We start from the raw sequence: 20,262 nt of genomic DNA, 5'->3' as shown, positions 1-20,262 counted from the left end.
TTAAGGTTCTGAATTGTGCATGGTGTGAGAGAGTACAAAAAGTCCATGCGGTTGATCCAGTAGAGTTGTGTTTCAGGGCTTTGAGCCAGCGCTGCGCTGCAGTGACCTTAATTACTGGGTTTGTCAGTTAACCTGTCTAACTGTGCTGAGAAAAGAACTGCAAAGTGCCTGGCCATGTGGAAGAAAGCAAATCAAAGTGTTTTTCAGATGAACTCAGTAGTGCTGCTGTGCTGGAGAGAGTGAAGAGCTTCTGATATTTAGAACAGAAACCCGTCTGACACCTTTTGGGAAATTCAGGAAACTTTGGAAGGTTGTTGCTTGTGGAATTTTACCAAAGCTATTGTAAACCTTGTATTATTGTAGGTTAGGAGTGATGTGAACTCTTATATTTTTGTTCCAGCAGCTAGCGCATGTTTACTTTGTTTTGACCTGTACATGTGTGTTTTGGGTTTTATGAACAGTCAGAGAGTGAGAACAGCACGAGTCAACCCCAGACAACACCATCGGTAAGTGGTCCAACTGAGCGACAGCGAGGGGAACCATCAACACCGCTGAATCCAGAGCGGCCAATGAATATAGATCAGAGGAGCAGTGGGTCCATTAATGGAAGACAAGGCAGCATGGAATCAGATACACTGGCAAGAAGAGGACTCAATCTGGCGAATAAAACAGGGTCAGAGGAAAAGCAGTCAACAGCTACTTCAGTTCCCAAAACTAGCCGGCCCCTGCAAGCCAGCAGCTCGGTGGATGGAGACGCTCTTGCTTTCGGGTTGACCAGCCTAATGGGGCGTGCAAGAAGTAAAGAACATCGCTCCCGCTCGAGAGCTACCGAACGCAAAGAAACTCAGGAGGAAAGCCAAGAAAGGACTGGGGAAAGTGAGACACCCACAGAGGAACCCCAACTGTCTGTCCCAGCAACCAGTCCACCTCCTAAAGCAGACCCTCTTGCACCTCCTGTAGGCTTTTTACCTCCTAAGCAGAATCCTCTTACCCCTCCAGCTGGATTCATTCCAGCTGCCAAGCCCAATCTATTGGCTCCACCTGCTGGTTTTATCCCAAAACCAAACTCTTCCACTCAACCTACACCCAATCCTGATCATCCTACACCACCCTCAGGATTTAATCCTGCTTCTAAAGCAAACCTTTCCACTCAATCTGTGCCCAAACCTGATCCTTTAGCACCTCCAGCAGGATTTCTTCCCCCTCCGAAGCGAGACCCGTTTCCATCAGTGCCAGGATTTATACCCAAGCCTAAAGTTGATCCACTAGCACCTCCCACAGGGTTTATTCCTGCGTCCCGGATGGTCGCTGTACGAAAGCCGGAGGTACAGACTGCATGTCTTTCTCAATGCTTTTGAAACGCATGAAATTGCTCAGCAGCCCAGTCTTACTGCAGAACTAATCTCTCACTGTTTGCATAAAGGCTTCTGACTTCTCTACTACTTTAACTCTTTGGAGTGGATTGAAGTGCTATCTATTAAACCAGAGGATCGCTACGATAATTCAGCATGACAACTGATGAGAAAGTGACATTTTTGAAGGCACAACATCTCTGGTTTTAACAGCAAAATTGTTGGGTTAAGGCGTAGGTTATATATCAGACTAACATTGCATTTGCACTGATCATGTCAATTGCGGACAACTTGTATCTGTTGGTTTCCATCTCACAAGTTTGGGGAAAAGCTGCTACACTAACTTAAATTTGCCATGGCATCTGTATATTGCTATTCTCTGGTGATTTGAAGTGTGTTTTTATCCTCAATTTTGGACAAAAGCATCTGCTAAATGAATAAATGTAAATGTCTTCTCACATATAAGCCTAGTGACTAGTGGTATGTGTGTGAAGGTAAAGGGAGTGTCAAAACCTTCTGCAGCTCCTGCTGGTAAACTTCCGTCACAGATTTCCACCATCACCAACCAACAGGTGTGTGTCCTGCAACCCCCAAGGTATTTGAGTAAAGTCCTGCTTACACTGTGCCACTGCAGCCATGGCTTGGTTGTCTGAGACTAATCCTAGAGTAAAATCTGTGGTCTTTCATTGTTGGTTTGACATGTTCACCGGTAGCATCTTAAAGGCCGTTGCAATCAAATGTCCCTGTGAGGACGTTCTGGCAGTGTCAAAAGATTTCAAGCACTTTCCCGCGGTGTGACTTCAGCTACGACAGGGGTGTCCAAACTCGTTCCTGGAGGGCCGGTGTTCTGCAGAATTTAGGTCCAGCTTGCCTCAACACACCTGCAAGGATGTTTCTAGAAAGCTTAGTAAGAGCTTGATTACCTATCCCAGGTGAGTCTAATTGAGGTTGGAACTAAACTTTGCAGGACACCGGCCCTCCAGGACTGAGTTTAAACACTCCTGAGCTACGACAAGCGTCAAACCAAGAACCAATAGGAGCTCTGAATCAGGTGAGGCAATCAGCGCGAAAACTCAAAACTTTACTACTGCTACATTTTGATTATGTTTGCCATAAGTTTTCATTTCGGACTGCGGAATAGTGAATGTTTCACGGATAGTATCAAAATCCAAAGACATGTGAGTAGGGATAAAGACAGAGTGTTCAGCAATAAGACATTGTTTTGCCTGAAGTTAGAATGTATTCAGACTCATTGATGTCAACTGTATCTCTCACTGATTATAGTATTGTGTCCTGGTTTTACATTATACTTGTAGGCCAGTAGATTTTAATACTGCTGATCCCAGTCAGGTCTGCTCAAGAATCACTGATCCTATTTGATTCCCTCCATAGGGGTCTCAAGTGATGCCCACCCCAGAGAATCACAAACATCTGGAGCAGAACTTCTCTGCAGAAAGACCTCCTGTAACCTCTGCTTTCTATTTGTCTGTCTATCTATCTATCTATCTATCTATCTATCTATCTATCTATCTATCTATCTATCTATCTATCTATCTATCTATCTATCTATCTATCTATCTATCTATCTATCTATCTATCTATCTATCTATCTATCTATCTATCTATCTATCTATCTATCTATCTATCTATCTATCTATCTATCTATCTATCTATCTATCTATCTATCTGTCTATCTATGTGTCTGTCTGTCTGTCTGTCTGTCTATCCATCCATCCATCCATCCATCCATCTATCATTTTCAGTCTACATTAACTTTTTACTAATGTTCAAGTAGAATTTTGATTAAACCAGGTCTCCTTGCCAGTTGTTTTTTTTTTTTTTTACCGGTGAGAGTTTGTATATTCGTCACTTTTTCTGACTTGGTTTTCCGGCTCAATGTAGGCCAAGGCAGCCGAGGACCCTGTGGCTATCCTGCAGGCTGCACATGAAGCTGCCTGTCTGTCTAAGGTCTGGCCACTGCATCGCCTGCGTGTAATTCTGCTAATGTGTACCGCTTACTAGATTATGATAGTGCTATGAGAGGAATCTCATTAACTTACCAGTATGAATAGAAGCATGTTTCCCAGCAAATTCTACTTTGGTGTGCACAAGTGGCATTTCATTTTTCCAGTTTTCTTTTTCCTTGTTTTGTGCAGATAATTTGAACTGCTTTTTCAGTAGCTGTGGTTTAGATTTTAACCTGACGGTGTGCATTGCACTGCAGTATAATTTTCAGGTTGAATGTGTGGTTTCTTTGTATTATACATAGCTCTAGTTGTTTTGATGTGGGCAGATGCTTCACATTTGACATATATGTTATCTATATCTTAGATCTTTGCATGCATTTCTTAAATCTGTACTCAACTATCTGTTGCAGGTGAAGACCGAGGAGCAGCTGGCTGCAGAGAAGGCCTGGTACAACACTGAGAAAGTCTGGCTCGTCCATAAAGATGGCTTCTCATTGGGTCAGTGAAGACTTGTAGTTCATTAAACAACCTATTATGGTCGAATTCCCATGAGCTACGATTCTATTTCAAGCAAATAAATATGTATTTTGTCTATATAGCTACACAGCTCAAGACGGACACAGGATCTCTCCCAGAGGGGAAAGTAAAAATCAGACTAGAGCATGATGGGACATTACTGGAAGTGGATGAGGATGATGTGGAAAAGGTGATTGCCTAATGTAAAGCCTTGAACAAATGTTTAATTGTGCTTAGTAAGATTTGTGTTGGGTGTAATTAGTTATAAAGCAATTAGTTACTGTAATGAAATTATTTTCTGCTTAAAAAGTAAAGAGATTACTTTTCATTTTTTAGGTAATTTAATTAGTTACTTATAATATACCTGCCTCTAAATTCTATACATACATACATTCAGCGGTTCTATTTAAGTCAGTTAGGAGAAGCAGGGTATCTATATGTAATTTAGATACTTTCCATACTAACCTTCAACTAACGAAGCTTCGATTTGTCAGACAATTGTACATGCTTAGAAAACAATTTAAGTTAGCGTATTGTAAATATGAAATATGGTGTTATTAATTTGAAAAGGTTTGTGTTTTCATACATACACTCACTGGCCACTTTATTAGGTACACCTGTCCATCTGCTTGTTAAATTTCTAATCAGCCAATCACATGGCAGCAACTCAATGCATTTAGAGATGTAGACATGGTCAAGATGATCTGCTGCAGATCAGACCGAGCATCAGAATGGAGGAGAAAGGTGATTTAAGTGACTTTAAAGGTGGCATAGTTGGTGCCAGACCGGCTGGTCTGAGTATTTCAGAAACTGCTGATCTATTGGGATTTTCATGCACAACCATTTTTAGTGTTTGAGGGACCAGAGAATGGTCCGAAAAAGAAAATATCCAGTGAGCGGCAGTTCTGGGGGCGCAAATGCCTTGTTGATTCCAGAGGTCAGAAGAGAATGGCCAGACTGGTTCCAACTGATAGAAAGGCGACAGTAACTGAATGCACAACATGTCCAACCTTGAGGCGGATGGGCTACAGCAGCAGAAGACCACACCGGGTGCCACTCCTATTAGTTAACAACAGGAAACTGAGGCTACAGTTCGCACAGGCTCACCAAAACTGTACCAATTGAGTATCGTGTCAATGCCACAGCCTACCTGAGAATTATTACTGACCATGTCCATCCCTTTATGACCACAGTGTACCCATCTTCTGATGGCTACTTCCAGCAGGATAATGTGCCATGTCATCAAGGCGTGAATCATCTCAGACTGGTTTCTTGAACATGACAATGTGTTCACTGTACTCAGTCACCAGATCTCAATCCAATAGAGCACCTTTGTGATGTGGAACAGGAGATTCGCATTATATATGTCAGCAGCTGAGAAATATTTCCAGTACCTTGCCTCTGAAGGCAAAAGGGTTCCAACCCGGTACTAGTAAGGTGTATCTAATAAAGTTGCAGGTGAGTGTATGTTGTTTACATTTTTTTTAAACCAAACCAAATGCTCCTGTTTGACTCAAATTTAAATAATTAAGAGTTACCATTGTCTATGCGTTGACATTCATGTGGATTTTTAGTATTGAGTGAAGTAATGAAATTGCTCATTAAGTAATTAAGTTACTTTTCAGACAAATTAATTTAAGTGAAGTTACACAAACTGATTTCGAGAGCAGCACGTGATATGATTGACTGCAGCTGGCCACTTATCTACATTCATTAGTTAGTCAATCAGATTGATTCAAACTCACTATAAGTAGCCTAGCTAGAACTACTCCCTATCTTCGTTTTCCGAAGAAACCCCCCATCCACCCCTTCTCCTCCTTTCCTCCTTTACCAGGGGAGCTCTTGAGAACCACTTGATCTCGTATTCCCCTCACATGCTCTATGGACTAGGCGGGAGCCCTGGGCTCAACTATCTCCGAGCTCAAGGTTCTCTCCCGGGCCAGCATGCCAAACCTGCTAACTTGCTAACAAGTTGTCAAACAGTATCTAAGTGTGAACTCTTGAAATACAGTTTTAATTATGTACTGTAATTACACTGTAAAAAATGTAATAGAAAAAGGTCAGACAACAAATATTTGTATGTTGCTTTAACTCATTTTAATAAGTTATACAGGTTTCAACTAAAGTTAAGTTTTATGTTTGACTGATGTAAGCTGAGATGACTAGAAGTTTTTTGATTCAACAAAAAAATTGAAGGCAGCAAGACTTTTTTTTTACAGTCTAGCAATTAATTACATTTTAAAGTAACTTCTGACTAACCTCACTGTGATTTTAAATCTTCTGTCTATTGTTCTGTCATTCTGTCTTTAAGGCGAATCCTCTGTCATATGATCGCGTGGAGGATCTCTCGTCTCTCCTGTACCTCAATGAATCTAGTATCCTTCACTCTCTACGTCAGCGTTATGGTGGAAACCTCATTCACACATACGCTGGGCCAAACCTGCTGTTAATCAATCCTCTCTGCAGCCCTGCCATGTACTCAGAGAAGGTATGAACTTCACACAGCGTCTCTAAAGCCCTATTTACACTATGAATGACATCTAAAGCGACAAGTGACCATTCATTTCAATGGCGAGCTAGAAACCATTAGCGGGCATGTCATGAGATGCGGCAAAGTAGTCTTCTAACTTTATACAAATGAAGACCGACTTTCTTAAGCGATAGCATCAGTAGAGCTCACGGACGCTATCTTAGTTCCTACACCAGCGGGTTGTGTTCTCTGTGCTGTAAACATACATAGATCAGTGTTTGACGCCGATAAATAGCCGCAATGACAGAACACACGCTTTTTCTAGTTTATCTTTGTTTTTTAATAATAATAATAATAATAATATAAATAATAATTCCTTACGTTTATATAGCGCTTTTCTGGGCACTCAAAGCGCTTTACACAATGGGGGAATCTCCTTATCTACCACCAGTGTGTAGCATCCACCTGGATGATGCGACGGCAGCCATTTTGCGCCAGACCACACACCACACACTAGCTGGAAAGAGGCCAGTGGGCAGATTTGGCCAGGATGCCGAAGTTAAACCCCTACACTTTTTTTCATCCTGGGATTTTTAACGACCACAGAGAGTCGGACCTCAGTTTAACGTCTCATCCAAAAGACGGCGCTCACAGAGCAGTATAGAGTCCCCGTCACTATACTGGGGCATTAGGACCCACACAGACCAAAGGTTGAGTGCCCACTGCTGGCCGAATTTTATCGCCGTGACTGTGAACAACCAGGATTCACACCAGGAGCAGAGCAACGCGTGAGGCGTGCAGAAATGGTTTCCTTCGTGCATGCGTCAGTTTGATTTCACCAGCGTTGTTTCGGTTGCACATAGAGAGTAACAAGCTTGCACATGCAAAAGACGCTAAATGTGAATGGCCCCTAACGTCTTTATTCTGGGATTAATGCTCCTAATCAATATACTTGCATGAAGTTAACAGTATCTTAAAGCTTTTACTGGTGCTTGTTTTTTTTCTCCTCGTCACTGTCTCCTTGTGCCACCCCCAGCAAGATGCTGCCCTGGGCGGATATTGCCCATGCCTAAATCCGCCACTGCAGTAGGGAAGTGAATGAATCATAAAATATGAAAAAAATTCAAGATAAAAGGGAAATATACAGTGTTTTATGGTTTTCTGTGGAGTCTAACTGTAGAAATTGAAAAATCTCATTGAAATTAACACTAAAGTCTTCATTGTACACTCTCAGAAATAAAGGTACTCAAACTGCCACTGGGGTGGTACCTTTTCAAAAGGTACAAATTTGTACCTAAAAGGTCCATTATAATACCTTATGGGAACATATTAGTACCTAAAAAGTACAAAAGTGCTCCTCTTTAAATTTTTTCGGTACTAACACATAATTTTGTACCCTTTAGGTACAAAAGTGTATCTTTTGAAAAGGTACCACCGGAGGTACAGTTTGCATACTTTTATTTCTGAGAGTGTATAAATAATCCAATACATTCACTCATTCATTTTTTTAGTCCCTTTGTTAATCTGGGCTCGCCACAGCAGAATGAACCGCCATCTTATCCAGCAAGTTTTTGCGCAGCGGATGCCCTTCCAGCCGCAATTCATCCACGCACACACTCATATATTACGGACAAATTTCCTACTCAATTTACCTGTACCACATGTCTTTGGACTGTGGGGGAAACCGGACCACCCGGAGGAAACCCACGCAAATGCAGGGAGAACATGCAAACTCCACACAGAAAAGCCAACTGAGCCAAGGCTAGAACCAGCGACCTTCTTGCTGTGAGGTGACAGTACTGCGCCACTGCTTTGCCCTAATCCAATACAATTCATCTTAATTAAAGTTACTGGATCAAAACACTGATTTATTCGTTTATGAAACAAGTTATTCAAATTAGTTGCAACGATTAATATTCTTTCTAGAACCTCCAGTAAATAATGCTATTTTTGTTAAGTTTTTATTCACAATCAGGGGAGAATCATGATCTGTTTCAAGTCATTAAGTTATTAAAGTTTCAAATGGCACAATTGCTTGTGCCTGAATACTTCTAACTCACTTGTGCTTGAATGTGTACATAGTCATGAGTCTTAAAAACACCTGCACATGATAAACTTTCACTCTATTACAGTTAAACTCTACAATGACTGCACAACGCTTCTGTGTTCTAAACTGTGGCTCTGGAGAACTGTAATCCCAAAATATAAACTCAACATTGCACATTCAGTGATGTGACTATTGCAGATACGCACATTGCGATATCAATTCTGAAACGATATATTGAGCAGCCCTAATTTATGTACTGATTCTATTTATATTTGCTGTTTTACCTCCACAATGTTTATTTTCTGCAACAAGAAAAGCAGCAACTGTCAGTAAATATCATCATAAAATATTACCCCTGGCAACATACCTAACAGACAACTGAAACTAGGAGTGATCAGAAATCACGGTCTATATCCTTAAATAAAACATTATTTGAGGGAGCAGCCATTTGAAGTGGTGTCTAAAACCATAGTGGATGTTTTGAAGTGCACTTTAATAATCCCACAATGCAACTCAATCATGAGTGTACAACTCATGTACACTTAACAGCTAGAAAACACTCATAAAGCACTAAGTTAGCACGCCGAAATTAATTTACGCATCTGACCACAAGATGGCATCCTCAGCGAAAGCTGTCAGTTTATAAATAATATTATTATTTCCGTTCAGTTATGTTTGTATACATGACAGAAATCAAGGTGAGAACGCTCACTAAAGATTTCAATTTCCACCCAAGTGTGTAATGTGAATGAGGCTTAATTCACCTCAAAATTATTGACATAGTTTGTTGGTTTCAGGTGATGCAGATGTTTAAGGGCTGCCGGAGAGAGGAAACAGCTCCCCACATTTTCGCTGTCGCTCAGTCAGCGTATCATCAGCTGCTGACCACACGTCAGGACCAGACCATCGTTCTGCTGGGCAGGAGCGGCAGCGGAAAGACCACCAACACCCAGCACCTGCTGCAGTACCTGGTCACCATCGCAGCCAGCAGTGGGAAGGTGTACTCAGGTGAGAAAGGGGTGGGGTTTACACCTGGTTTTTAACTTAAATAACATTAACTAGTGTTAATAAAGATTAATAAATACCATAATAAATGCATTACAAATCGTTTTTTCATGTTAGCAAGTACATTACCTAACATTAATGAATGGACTATTGTTTTAATGTGCTACCAATAATAATAATAAGAATAATAATATGTGTCCGTCTGTTTTAGGTTAAGTATTATTCATATAAAATATTTTTACTTATTATCTTAATAAGCTCTTTTTTGTTTTACAAATTAGCAATTTATAATTTTTTTTTACGTTTTAGACGTTTTTCATGCAGAATTTGCAATTTTTTTTAAAGGTTAGTTTTTTCATATTGCATTTATATTCTATTTAATTTATTTCACGTTTATATAGATTACAAACACATTCTTATTCAAGAGTTCACACTTAGCTCATGATTTATACATAGCTTGTTTGGATTGCTGTCCCAGGAGAGAGCCCTGAGCTCAAGGGATCCTCGAGCCCAGGGCTCCCCCCTATTGCAGGGCGAGGGGAGATTGAGCTCAGGTCGATCTCAAACTCCCCCGCTGCTGAGGCTAAGGCGAACTTCCTGAGAGTAAGACATTATAAAAAAGGTTTAGGCTTATTTTATCTACAATATAGAGCACATTTGGATGGTGGAAGGAAACCGGGGAACCCGGGGGAAACCCACGCGGACACGGGGAGAACATGCAAACTCCGCACAGAAATACCAGATGGCTCAGCGAGGACCCAACGCTATGGGTATTCTTGCTGTGAGGCAACAGTGCTAGTCACTGGGCCACCGTGCCGCCCATTCTGGATAAAGGAGGAAGAAGGGGAGGAGGGGGGTTTCTTCCAGACGAAAATAGTTGTAGAAAGTAAGTGAGGATAAATATAGAGACTTGGGATCCTTTGATTGGAGGATAATGATTAGCTAATGTGGACCAGCTGGGTCAATCATGAGCACATGCTCCTCTCGAAATTAGTTTAAAATTAAACTTCACATAGTTTGAAATATTTTTCCACTAACTTGGATGTTTTTCAAAGAGCATTGTGTCTCCTCTCCACAGCTGAGAAATGGCAGGCGGTGTACACAGTTCTGGAGGCTTTTGGGAACTGCAGTACGGCTATGAATGGGAACGCCAGTCGCTTCTCACATATCGTCTCTCTAGACTTTGACCAAGCAGGACAGGTGGCATCTGCATCTGTTCAGGTAGGGTACAGCATGGCTGCAATCAAATTGCAGGAAAAAAAAGTTGGAATATTTATCTCTGTTTTCTCATCTACAGACCATGCTTCTGGAGAAATTCAGAGTGACCAGACGACCAGAAGGAGAATCAAGCTTCAATGTGTTTTACTATCTGATGGCCGGAGCAGATGCAGCTCTAAAGTGAGCACAAGGCTTTTATTAACATACAAAAGCATGCAGGCAAATTGCAAGCAGACTTCTTGCATGAATCTACCCAGCCACCTTTCTGGCATACTCATACTAAAAAACAGAGCTGCAAAAGAACTTGCTAGAAGATCTCTATTCAAAGAGATCTGAAATCACTGAATCAATCGTTCAGGAGAATAATTAAAAAAATGCTGATTCGTCCAGTAATGATACAAGTGAAATCTTTATGAGTCATTGAATTATTGTGTCAAAAACACAGATTCATTCACTTATGAAACAAGTCCTACTAGCCACTGAGTCATTTGTCCAAGAGAATAGTTAAAAAAAAATGCTGATTCATCCAGTAATGAAACAAGTTCAAGTGATTGAATCGTACATTGATTCATCCAGGCATAAAATAAGTCCTAGTAACTGGATCCCCTGTTTAAGAGAAAAGTTCAGAAATGCATATTTATCAAGTAATTAAACAAGTGAAAATTTTCAAGTGAGACATTGATCCAAGAAACAATGATAATTCCTGGTCACTGAATCATGTGTTGTTCAAGAGAATAGCTAAGATTAGTTAGAAAATGCTGATTCATCCAGTAATGAAACAAACCTAAGTAACTGAATCACCTGCTTCAGAGAAAAGTTCAGAAATGCTTATTAATGCTTAATTAATGAAACAAGTGAAATCTTTGAGTCATTGAATCATTCATTCAAGAAACTTTTGATTAAAAAAACTGATTCATCCAGCCATGAAACAAGTGAATCATTGAGTTATTGAATCATTCATTCAAGAAACTTCTGATCAAATAAACTGATTCATCCAGGTATGAAACAAGTCGAAGGGATTTAATAGTTTGTTTAAGAGAATAATTCAAAAATACTGATTCATCCAGTTATAAAACAAGTCCTAGTAACTGAATCACCTGTTTAAGAGAAAAGTTTATTTATCAAGTAATGACACTGAGTAATGAAGAATGGACATTGATCCATTCATTTATAAGAATCTTCTACAAAAACACTGATAATTCCTGGTCACCGAATTATTTGTTGTTCAAGAGAATTACTATTAGTTCAAAAATTCTTAATCATCCAGTAATGAAATCTTTGAGTGAGTAACTAAATCATTCATTTAAGAAACTCAAACAAAAATAGTTATACTTTTTTTCTAGTAATCACTGAATCATTTGTTGTTCAAAAGAATTGCTAACAAAAGCTGGGACAAGTGAAGTCTTCACAACCGACTGAGTCAATGAATCATTCATTCAAGAGACTGATTCAGAAGACTGATTAATTTGTTAAGTAATTCAAATTTCTTCAGATTAGTTCAATATTTTAAACAGACTGCAACAATATCAAGAATTGTGCAGATAAATGATTAAAACAGTATGCAAGTGAATGTTCCTCCACAACAGCAACTTGTTCAGATTAAAGCTGATCAGCTGAAGGAACTTTGTCTGCCTTTCAGGACTGAACTTCATTTCAATCACTTGGCTGAGAACAGCACTTTTGGACTCCATCCTCCCTCAAAGGTAAGAAAAGCCACACAGATCTTCATAATGCATAACTATTTTATCAGTAAACCTTATATCATACGCCCTTTTCTGTAGCTCGATGACAAGCAGAAAGCCACTCAGCAGTTCACCAAGCTACAGGCTGCCATGAAAGTGCTGGGAGTCTCTCCTGAAGAACTGAAGACTGTCTGGCTGATCTTAGGGGCCATTTACCATCTCGGTGCTGCCGGGGCCACTAAAGGTAAAGCTACCAGTGTCTAAACTAATACAAATATTTAAATGTAGGAAGAGAACTACAATAAAGGAATGTCTGACTGCAAAGAGTGTATTTTAACATCTGTCCACTGAGAGTCAGTAGTGGCACTTTACAGTCATGCTTCTGTTTCCATTGACTGGTACAGTACGGTATGGTACGGGTCGGTACAGGTCACCTTTATCATCCTTTTAGTGGGTGTGGTGTACAAGTTGACGTCATTCTCACTGTAGGAAATCGCGCTCAAAGTAAAGCTGCACGGGTCGTTCACATATCATGTGAGAAGCACTTCTCACAAAACAGATGCTTTATACACATAAATACTTGTGTATAAATGTTCATGACTAACTTTTCTATGAACATGATTTGATTATAACTGCAGGTCAATGACAGTGCGAAATAGACTACGGTAACGTCGCATGTTATTATCATCAGTTCAGAAAGTTCGATATTTCAAATATAGATGCGCACGCGAGCGATCACAAGCTCCCTGGAGAAAGTGAAACCGCTCGCACCTTTAGGAGACCTCGTAAAACAAAAGTAGGACCTGGCAGATTTTGTTATTCTTGGCTTTGTGGCTGTTCATCATGACGACAACAAGGTTTGTCTGAGCTCGGGTCAACCATGGCTCATTATTATATGCATATAGTATTAATACATAATGTCTCGGCTGTGTATTTAAAAATGGCGTTTTGTTTTGTTTTCATTCTTCTGCTCGATTGATGCTTCTTTGTAAACAAATAGCATTTAGCGTCTTGCTCCGCCTTTTGGTACCTTTTTGGTGTGCTAGGCTACCCTTAGGGTGCTTTCACACCTACACTTTTGTTTCGGAATGTATCTCGTTTGCCCAGTTAGCGCGGTTCGTTTGGCATATGTGAACAGGGCAATCACGCTCTGTTCCGTGCCAAAGTAATCCCTCCGAGACCGCCTGAGTGAGGTGGACTCGGCTCGATTGAAACGAACCCTGGAGCGGTTCAATTGCAGTGAGAAAACGATCTGATCCGAGCGCGGTTATATCACAGTGTTTTATGCATATGTAATAGGCTAACGGCTATATGAAGAGAGAATTATGAGTAGGGCAGGAAGTTTTGCGAGTCTCCCGATGCCCGCAAACGAGTGATGATCTCCCGGTAATCTCGCGTCTTCCTCCCTCTCGCGTCTCCCTCCCGGTCCTCAAATAGGCATCATCGCGCACCCTTCTCACCCCTCCCCACCGCGTCTCTCCTCAGTCACGTCGCGCGTGCACCCTGTCAATCACCACCAAACCACCACCTCTCCTGACAGCTTAGCGGGACACTGCAAAATAAATCCTGACACTCTGACCAATGTGAAGAGAGTTTACTCGCGCGTGACTTGTTTTAGCTCTTTTGGTCCGATTAGAAACTTTGCAGTGTGAAAGCGAACCGCTCCAAGAGCAAAGAGCAACAATGTAACTAATGTAATTTCTGTTTCGGAACAACTGAATCGATTCACAGGTGTGAAAGCACCCTTAGGGTACCCAAAAAGTGGTACAGTACCCTTTTGGTACCTTTTGACAGCAGAAACGGCCATAAAAGCGTACCGAACCATACCATACCACTTAGTGGAAACGAGCCATTAGACAATTTGCGTCATTAAATATTTCTGATTAATAGTAGAAACAACCAGTGTTTAGAATTATTGTGCCATTTCATATTTTTGTTTGGAAACTTTTTAGACTCTTTTTGTTTAGACTCTTTGTGCTTTTTTTTGTTGTGAAAACTGATAATTGTTTTGATTTATTAATGTTCAGAATAGTCAAAAGAACTGCATCTATTTAAAATATATATTTAACTTTATAAATGTCTTAAATTTGATCATGACTGACTGAAAAGACATGTATAATGTTTGAAAAATGACACTTAATGCTGTTCTTTTGGGTTCTATTGATTAGGCATGCGTGAAAATAATCAAAAATGACTGTAAAGATATTTACAATATATTAAAATTGAATAAACGCAGATCTTTTGGTCTTTATATTGATCAAGTATGCATCGAATTAGCAAAAATTAGCATCAAGGTCATTTATAATGTTAAAAAAATATTTAAAATTAATAAATGATTTGAACAAATGCTCCTGTTTTAAAATATTCTGTTGATCAGCAAAGTATTAAATAAATCAAAAATGACAGTAAACACATAACATGTATTAGATTCATTAAAAATGACAGTAAAGACATTTATAATGTTACAAAATCTATATTAAACAAATGCTTTTCATTTACTCTGTATTGATCAAGCATTAAATAAACCTCTCAAATATGATGGTATTATGTTACCTTTTTGACTTTAGAGTTTTTGTAACGTTATAAATGTTTTTTTTACTGTTACTCTTGACATATGTCGTTCAAAAAATAATTAAAAATCACTTAACCCTAATCGCCTTCTACCATAAATTCTTATTGTATTATTTCTTATATCCTTCACAAATATTAGCATAGCGCTATTGCTTGCAGTTGAATCACTTTCATTCATTTGACTGAGTGTATTTTACCATCTGTCCACTAAGAGTCAGTAGAGTCACAATACTAATCTAGCAGTCTCGTGTGTGTTTGAGCTCTAAAAACATTTGTCAGTCATCATCATCATCAGTATTTAATAGTGTTTCTTCATCTATACCAGTTGTTTTTTATTTATTTAACCATTGTAATCATGTGTTTTATTGCATGTGTTGATGTTGCATGTTGCTCCCATCCTAACACAGAAACAGACGCAGGTAAATGCAAGTTACTCTCACTCAGTCTCTAGTGGCTGCTTTTATCATTCTTATTTATTTAGCATCTTAATACAACCACGTGTCCACCTTTCATCAGCCTTTGTGCTTGTTTCTGCTCTCTGATGTCGAGCGCCCGAATGAAAATGTTCCTTTCTTTGATCCTCAATCCAGGAGATGAAAGTTTCTCCGGACGCTTGACCAAAGAGCTCTCAGAGTAGCTTGAAAATCTATTGTAGTTCAGTGTAATGTGATGGAGGTTTTGTTGTAATGCTGCTTTTCTTTTGCGAATGTGGCTTTTTGACCTTTCAGCTGGCCGAAAGCAGTTTGCCAGACATGAATGGGCACAGAAAGCAGCGTATCTTCTGGGCTGCTCACTGGAGGAGCTGTCTTCTGCCATCTTTAAACCTCAAGGAAAAGGTACACTACCACGCTCTGCAAGCCTCCGGCCGAGTACGGAAGACACGGACCACGCAGGTAGTTTATCTTTGCTATTGCCTTTGATAACACTTTACATGAAGGGGTGTTCATAAGACTGACACCTTTATAATTATGACAAAGCACATGCCATGATTATGAAGAAGATTCTATGCTTGCTTATAACAAATGTCATTAAGTGCCATTAATTAAATAAATGCAAAGATGACATTTGTTTGAGTTGTCTTTTTTGCAACTTGACAAATAGTTACATTGTATCCTTTGTCATGACAACTTGATGTAATCAAGACAACATAACTTGTCATAAACCTGTCATAAACATAATCGTTATGATCAGTGATGGAAATAAAGGTGCTATAAATAAATAGCGTTACTTGCAGCAATACTTTTTTTAGTGACGAGTGATTAAGAATTACACAGTCTAGTTGTAGGATTCTTGCTTCAGGTGCGAGAGGTCCCAGGTTCAAATCCCGGACAAGTCCCCAATTTATGTTTCACAGAATCACTGTTTCCCCTGTTACAACGTCGTTACCGTTACTGACAATAAGATCCGCGTTACTATAATTAAGAACATTGAAGCTGTTTACATGCGAGCAGCGTCTTTCTCAGCCAAAGTACCTCTCTTTCTCTGGTGTATATGTGTGTTCGGTGCTGGGGCAGAACATATAACCAACCAGTGATGATGATTGGCGTAAAAGTGGTGTAACAGAGAACTTGATGATTGGTTTAGATAGAGTAAATTTTTATTGTTAGCCAATCAGTGGCAGAGTAGTGGTGGTGTTAACATAAGATGGTGTCTAATCCAAAGTAAGAATGATGGCAAATCCAAAAAGTTCAAAGGTAGCATTTGCTAACTAGAAATATAAGCACTACTTGTCCCTGGTTGAGGTGAATGGCAGGAATGTTTATCTATCGTGCAACTCATGCAAGGATAAAAAGTTTCTCTGTATCGCTGACAAGTAATTCCAATCTAATGAAGCACCTCATGTTGTAACATCCCACCTCAAAATTAGTGGCTATGCAGGTGATAACATGAGCTCTGCTACCAAAGGAGGAGATGACGCCATGATGTCAAAGCACATAAAACTGAATTTTTCTCCACCGCAAACACAGAATTAAACAAAATAATATCTAGATATATAGTTGAGGACATGCTGCTGTTATCTCTCACATTATCCCACAACAACATTAAAATGGTGTAGATTACTGTACAATGTTTTATATTTATTTTATAGTCAATTGACAAATGTACTTTTTTTAAAGTTAAGAAATAGTTACTTTCCCTGGGGCTCCCTTCCGTTTGTAAGGCAAGAGGGAAGTTTAAGCTCTGGTATGTCTCAAGAACTCCCGCTTTTTATATGGCTAATGGCAATTAGGAATTGCTGATTAAGAGCTTATCAATGGTGCCAATTTGGTTTGGTCAATTCATCTATGTCACATGTCTTTGGACTGTGGGAGGAAACCAGAAAACCTAGGGGAAACCCACGCATGCAGGGGGAAACTCTGCACAGAAACGTCTATTGGCCAAGTCTGAATTTGAATCAATGACAAACTTGCTGTGAGGCAACAGTGCTAACTACTGGGCTGCCATGCCACGCTGTCAAGGAAAGGAGGTAGGAGTAGGAATGGAGGGAGGGGGGGGGATTCTTCAAGGCGAAGGTAACTAAGGTAAGAAACTCTGATTATATATAGTGAGTTAGAAATCATCCGATTGGTGAATCCTGGATTGCTAATGCAGGACCAGTTGAGGTCAATCATAAGCATGTGATCCTCTCCAAATTAGTTTATAAATAAACTTCTGATCACTTTTCTTTTTCAGCGGAACAAACTGAATTTCTTATGAAAATTTCTAATAATTTTATGTAATTTTAAAACAGTGACACTGATATTTAATGCCATTTTAATGACAAATTCGATTTGTTTCACTGTAGTTGAGGTAAAAAAAAACTATTAATGACGCTGTTAAAAAATTCACAACAGTTATAATAGCATCATGATAATCATGTTTATGACAGGTTTATGACAATTTGTCTTGGTAATGTCAAGTTTTGATGATATAGACAAAGAGAGGTTATATTGTATTTATGTAAAATAGTCATAACTAAGACATCTTGGTGGTGTTTGACATGGTGCGCGCGACGTGTCTGAAGAGCGAGCAGGGATGTGGTGGGAAGGGGTGAGAAGGGTGTGCGACTTATTTGAGGACCGGGAGAGAGACGCAAGATTTCAGGGAGATTATCACTCATTTGCGGGCATTTTGGAACATTTGCGGAAGACTCCCGGAACTTCCAGGAGACTTGAAATGTCTGGAATGACCTCCCGCCCTACTCATAATACTCTCTTCATATAGCCCTTATGCCTATTACATATCCATATAACACTGTGATATAGCTGGGCTCGGATTGTAGGCGAGGCGATCTCGGACCAATTGTTTTGGTTGCTATATTTACATATGCCAATCCAACTGCGCTAACTGGGCAAATGAGGCAGGTTCCGAAACAAGTCTAGGTGTGAAAGCACCCAAAGATAGCATAATTGAGTGAACAGCACTTAAAGACAGTTGTCATAAGCATACATAAAATCTCCATGTTCATGATGTGTCACGTTATGAATAAATACTCTCATGGCTTATGTCACGAATCAAGATCTATTTTATATCTCAAAACAAGTGAACTTTGTGTTCATTTTTAGCATCTAAAGCCACAGCGGCGGAGTGTTTGGAGTCCATGGCGGCTGGTTTATACTCAGAGCTCTTCACGCTCATCATCTCTCTGATTAACAGGTAATCAGTAACCCTTAATCACCCAGTACAGTGGGGGCTGATTTAGTGTGTTTAGAGATGTTTTTTTGGTCTCTTTTCAGAGCGCTGAAGTCCAGTCAGCACTCTCTGTGTTCTCTGCTGATTGTGGACACTCCAGGATTCCAGAACCCTCGGCAGGTGAAGACTCAGATACAGCGCAGCGCCACGTTTGAGGAGCTCTGCCATAATTATGCTCAGGAACGTCTACAGACGCTTTTTCAGGAGAGAACGTTCGTAAAGGAGCTGGAGCGTTACAAGGAGGTGTGTAAAAACACCCATGATTCTGTGTCTTTTGTGTAAAACAAAAACACGTTACACTCTCAATGTAAAAAAAAATAGGGCACTAGGGCAGTACCAGCTCTTTTGTATCTCTCTGCAGGGTGCTGTTTACAGGGGGGCTTGGAGGGGTTTGATTTAATGTTTGATCTCTCTTAAAGGATGTCAAAATTACATAAGTGTGTGATAGGGGGTTGTCATGGGTAATCTGTATTTTAAAAAATAATAACAATATCAGTACTATATATTCATTTTCCTTCAGCTTAGTCCCTTATTTATCAGGGCTCACCACAGCAAAGTGAACCGCCAACTGTTCCAACATGTGTTGTATGCAGTGGATGCCCTTCCAGCCACACCCCATTACTGGGAAACATCCATATACACTAACTCAGTGGTCCCCAACCTTTTTATCACCGCAGACCGGTCAACGTTTGTCCATTTTACAACGATGCGTTGTTGGGTGTCTTCACGTGAACACAGCTGCTGCGCTCGTGCATCCAGGTTAATCATGAACAGCTAGTTGCACTATCGCGCTCTGATTATGTTTCAATCAAGGTTTATATGCATCAAATACATAACGTCTGTGCCAAACATCTCAACTGACGAACATATTAACAATAATATAGCCGAATTAAATGTATGCATTGGCATGTTACAGCCTTAATGAGTATGATTATGTGAAACTCCATTTTAGGATACATATTGCAATGATTTCGGGTACTTACTTAGCGATGCACGCACACATATATGCACAGTCCTTAAATGCTCTGCTGACATGGACTCTATAATACCTGTTTTATAACTTTAAACTATCAACAACCATCACTGAGCTACATTCTAGCGATCGTTCTTCCCGCTCCGTGGTGGATTTTGGCATTGTCTATTTCACGTGAGACGGCGGGGGTAAGTGGAAGAAACCAAGTCACGGGGGGAATATTTTCTACAGAAATAATTTATGATTTCTTATGTGACCCGGTACCAATTGTTTTTACGTACCAGTACCGGTCCGCGGCCCGGTGGTTGGGAACCACTGCACTAACTTCACACACGTAGTCATTCACTCCGGCCAATTCAGTTCATCCAGTTCACCTATAGCGCATGTCTTTGGACTGTGGGGGAAACTGGAGCACCCGAAGGAAACCCACGCCAACACGGGGAGAACATGCAAACTCCAAACAGGAATGCCAAGTGGCTAATACTCGAACTAGCAACCTTCTTGCTGTGAGGCGACAGTGCTAACCACTGAGCCAACATGCAGCCTATATTAGTACTAATAACAAATAATGTCAGTATAATTTGACCCCCATATTGGTTTATACCATTTTCACTGATGATCGGACATAGCAGGGAAGAGGGAAAGTATTCAGTCGGTTCATTAACAATGAACAACTTTATTTTCACTAACTAACATTAACATAAATGTATTGTTCATGTTTGTAATTACAATTAAATATATTTACTAATAAAAGATTAATGTAAAGTGTTACCAGTTCTTACATAGTCT

At 39.9% G+C, this 20,262-nt stretch overlaps 1 protein-coding gene across 19 annotated transcripts in view; it reads left to right on the top strand.

Annotated features, from left to right (window-relative positions):
- Positions 1-20,262, top strand: part of myo18aa (myosin XVIIIAa) — a 124,669-nt gene that overhangs the window by 40,499 nt on the left and 63,908 nt on the right. For 8 of the 19 annotated variants that reach the window (XM_087271176.1, XM_087271168.1, XM_087271174.1 and 5 more), the window contains 11 exons: positions 3,730-3,817; positions 3,919-4,025; positions 6,147-6,323; positions 9,150-9,360; positions 10,436-10,578; positions 10,655-10,755; positions 12,215-12,278; positions 12,357-12,501; positions 15,557-15,721; positions 18,374-18,464; positions 18,545-18,743. In XM_087271176.1, the coding sequence (XP_087127302.1) occupies positions 3,730-3,817; positions 3,919-4,025; positions 6,147-6,323; positions 9,150-9,360; positions 10,436-10,578; positions 10,655-10,755; positions 12,215-12,278; positions 12,357-12,501; positions 15,557-15,721; positions 18,374-18,464; positions 18,545-18,743 (1,491 nt within the window). Of the gene's footprint in view, positions 1-461; positions 1,326-1,846; positions 1,925-2,744; positions 2,817-3,254; positions 3,321-3,729; positions 3,818-3,918; positions 4,026-6,146; positions 6,324-9,149; positions 9,361-10,435; positions 10,579-10,654; positions 10,756-12,214; positions 12,279-12,356; positions 12,514-15,556; positions 15,722-18,373; positions 18,465-18,544; positions 18,744-20,262 lie in introns of all 19 variants that reach the window. The other 11 variants (XM_087271169.1, XM_087271173.1, XM_087271164.1 and 8 more) reach the window with 2 other exon arrangements.

Source organism: Danio rerio, chromosome 10 (genome assembly GCF_052040795.2).
Source record: "Danio rerio strain M-AB ecotype USA chromosome 10, GRCz13ab, whole genome shotgun sequence".
Classification (NCBI taxonomy): Eukaryota; Metazoa; Chordata; class Actinopteri; order Cypriniformes; family Danionidae; genus Danio; species Danio rerio.
The sequence above is the reverse complement of the archived record's forward strand: the minus strand, read 5'-3'. Positions and strand labels throughout refer to the sequence as shown.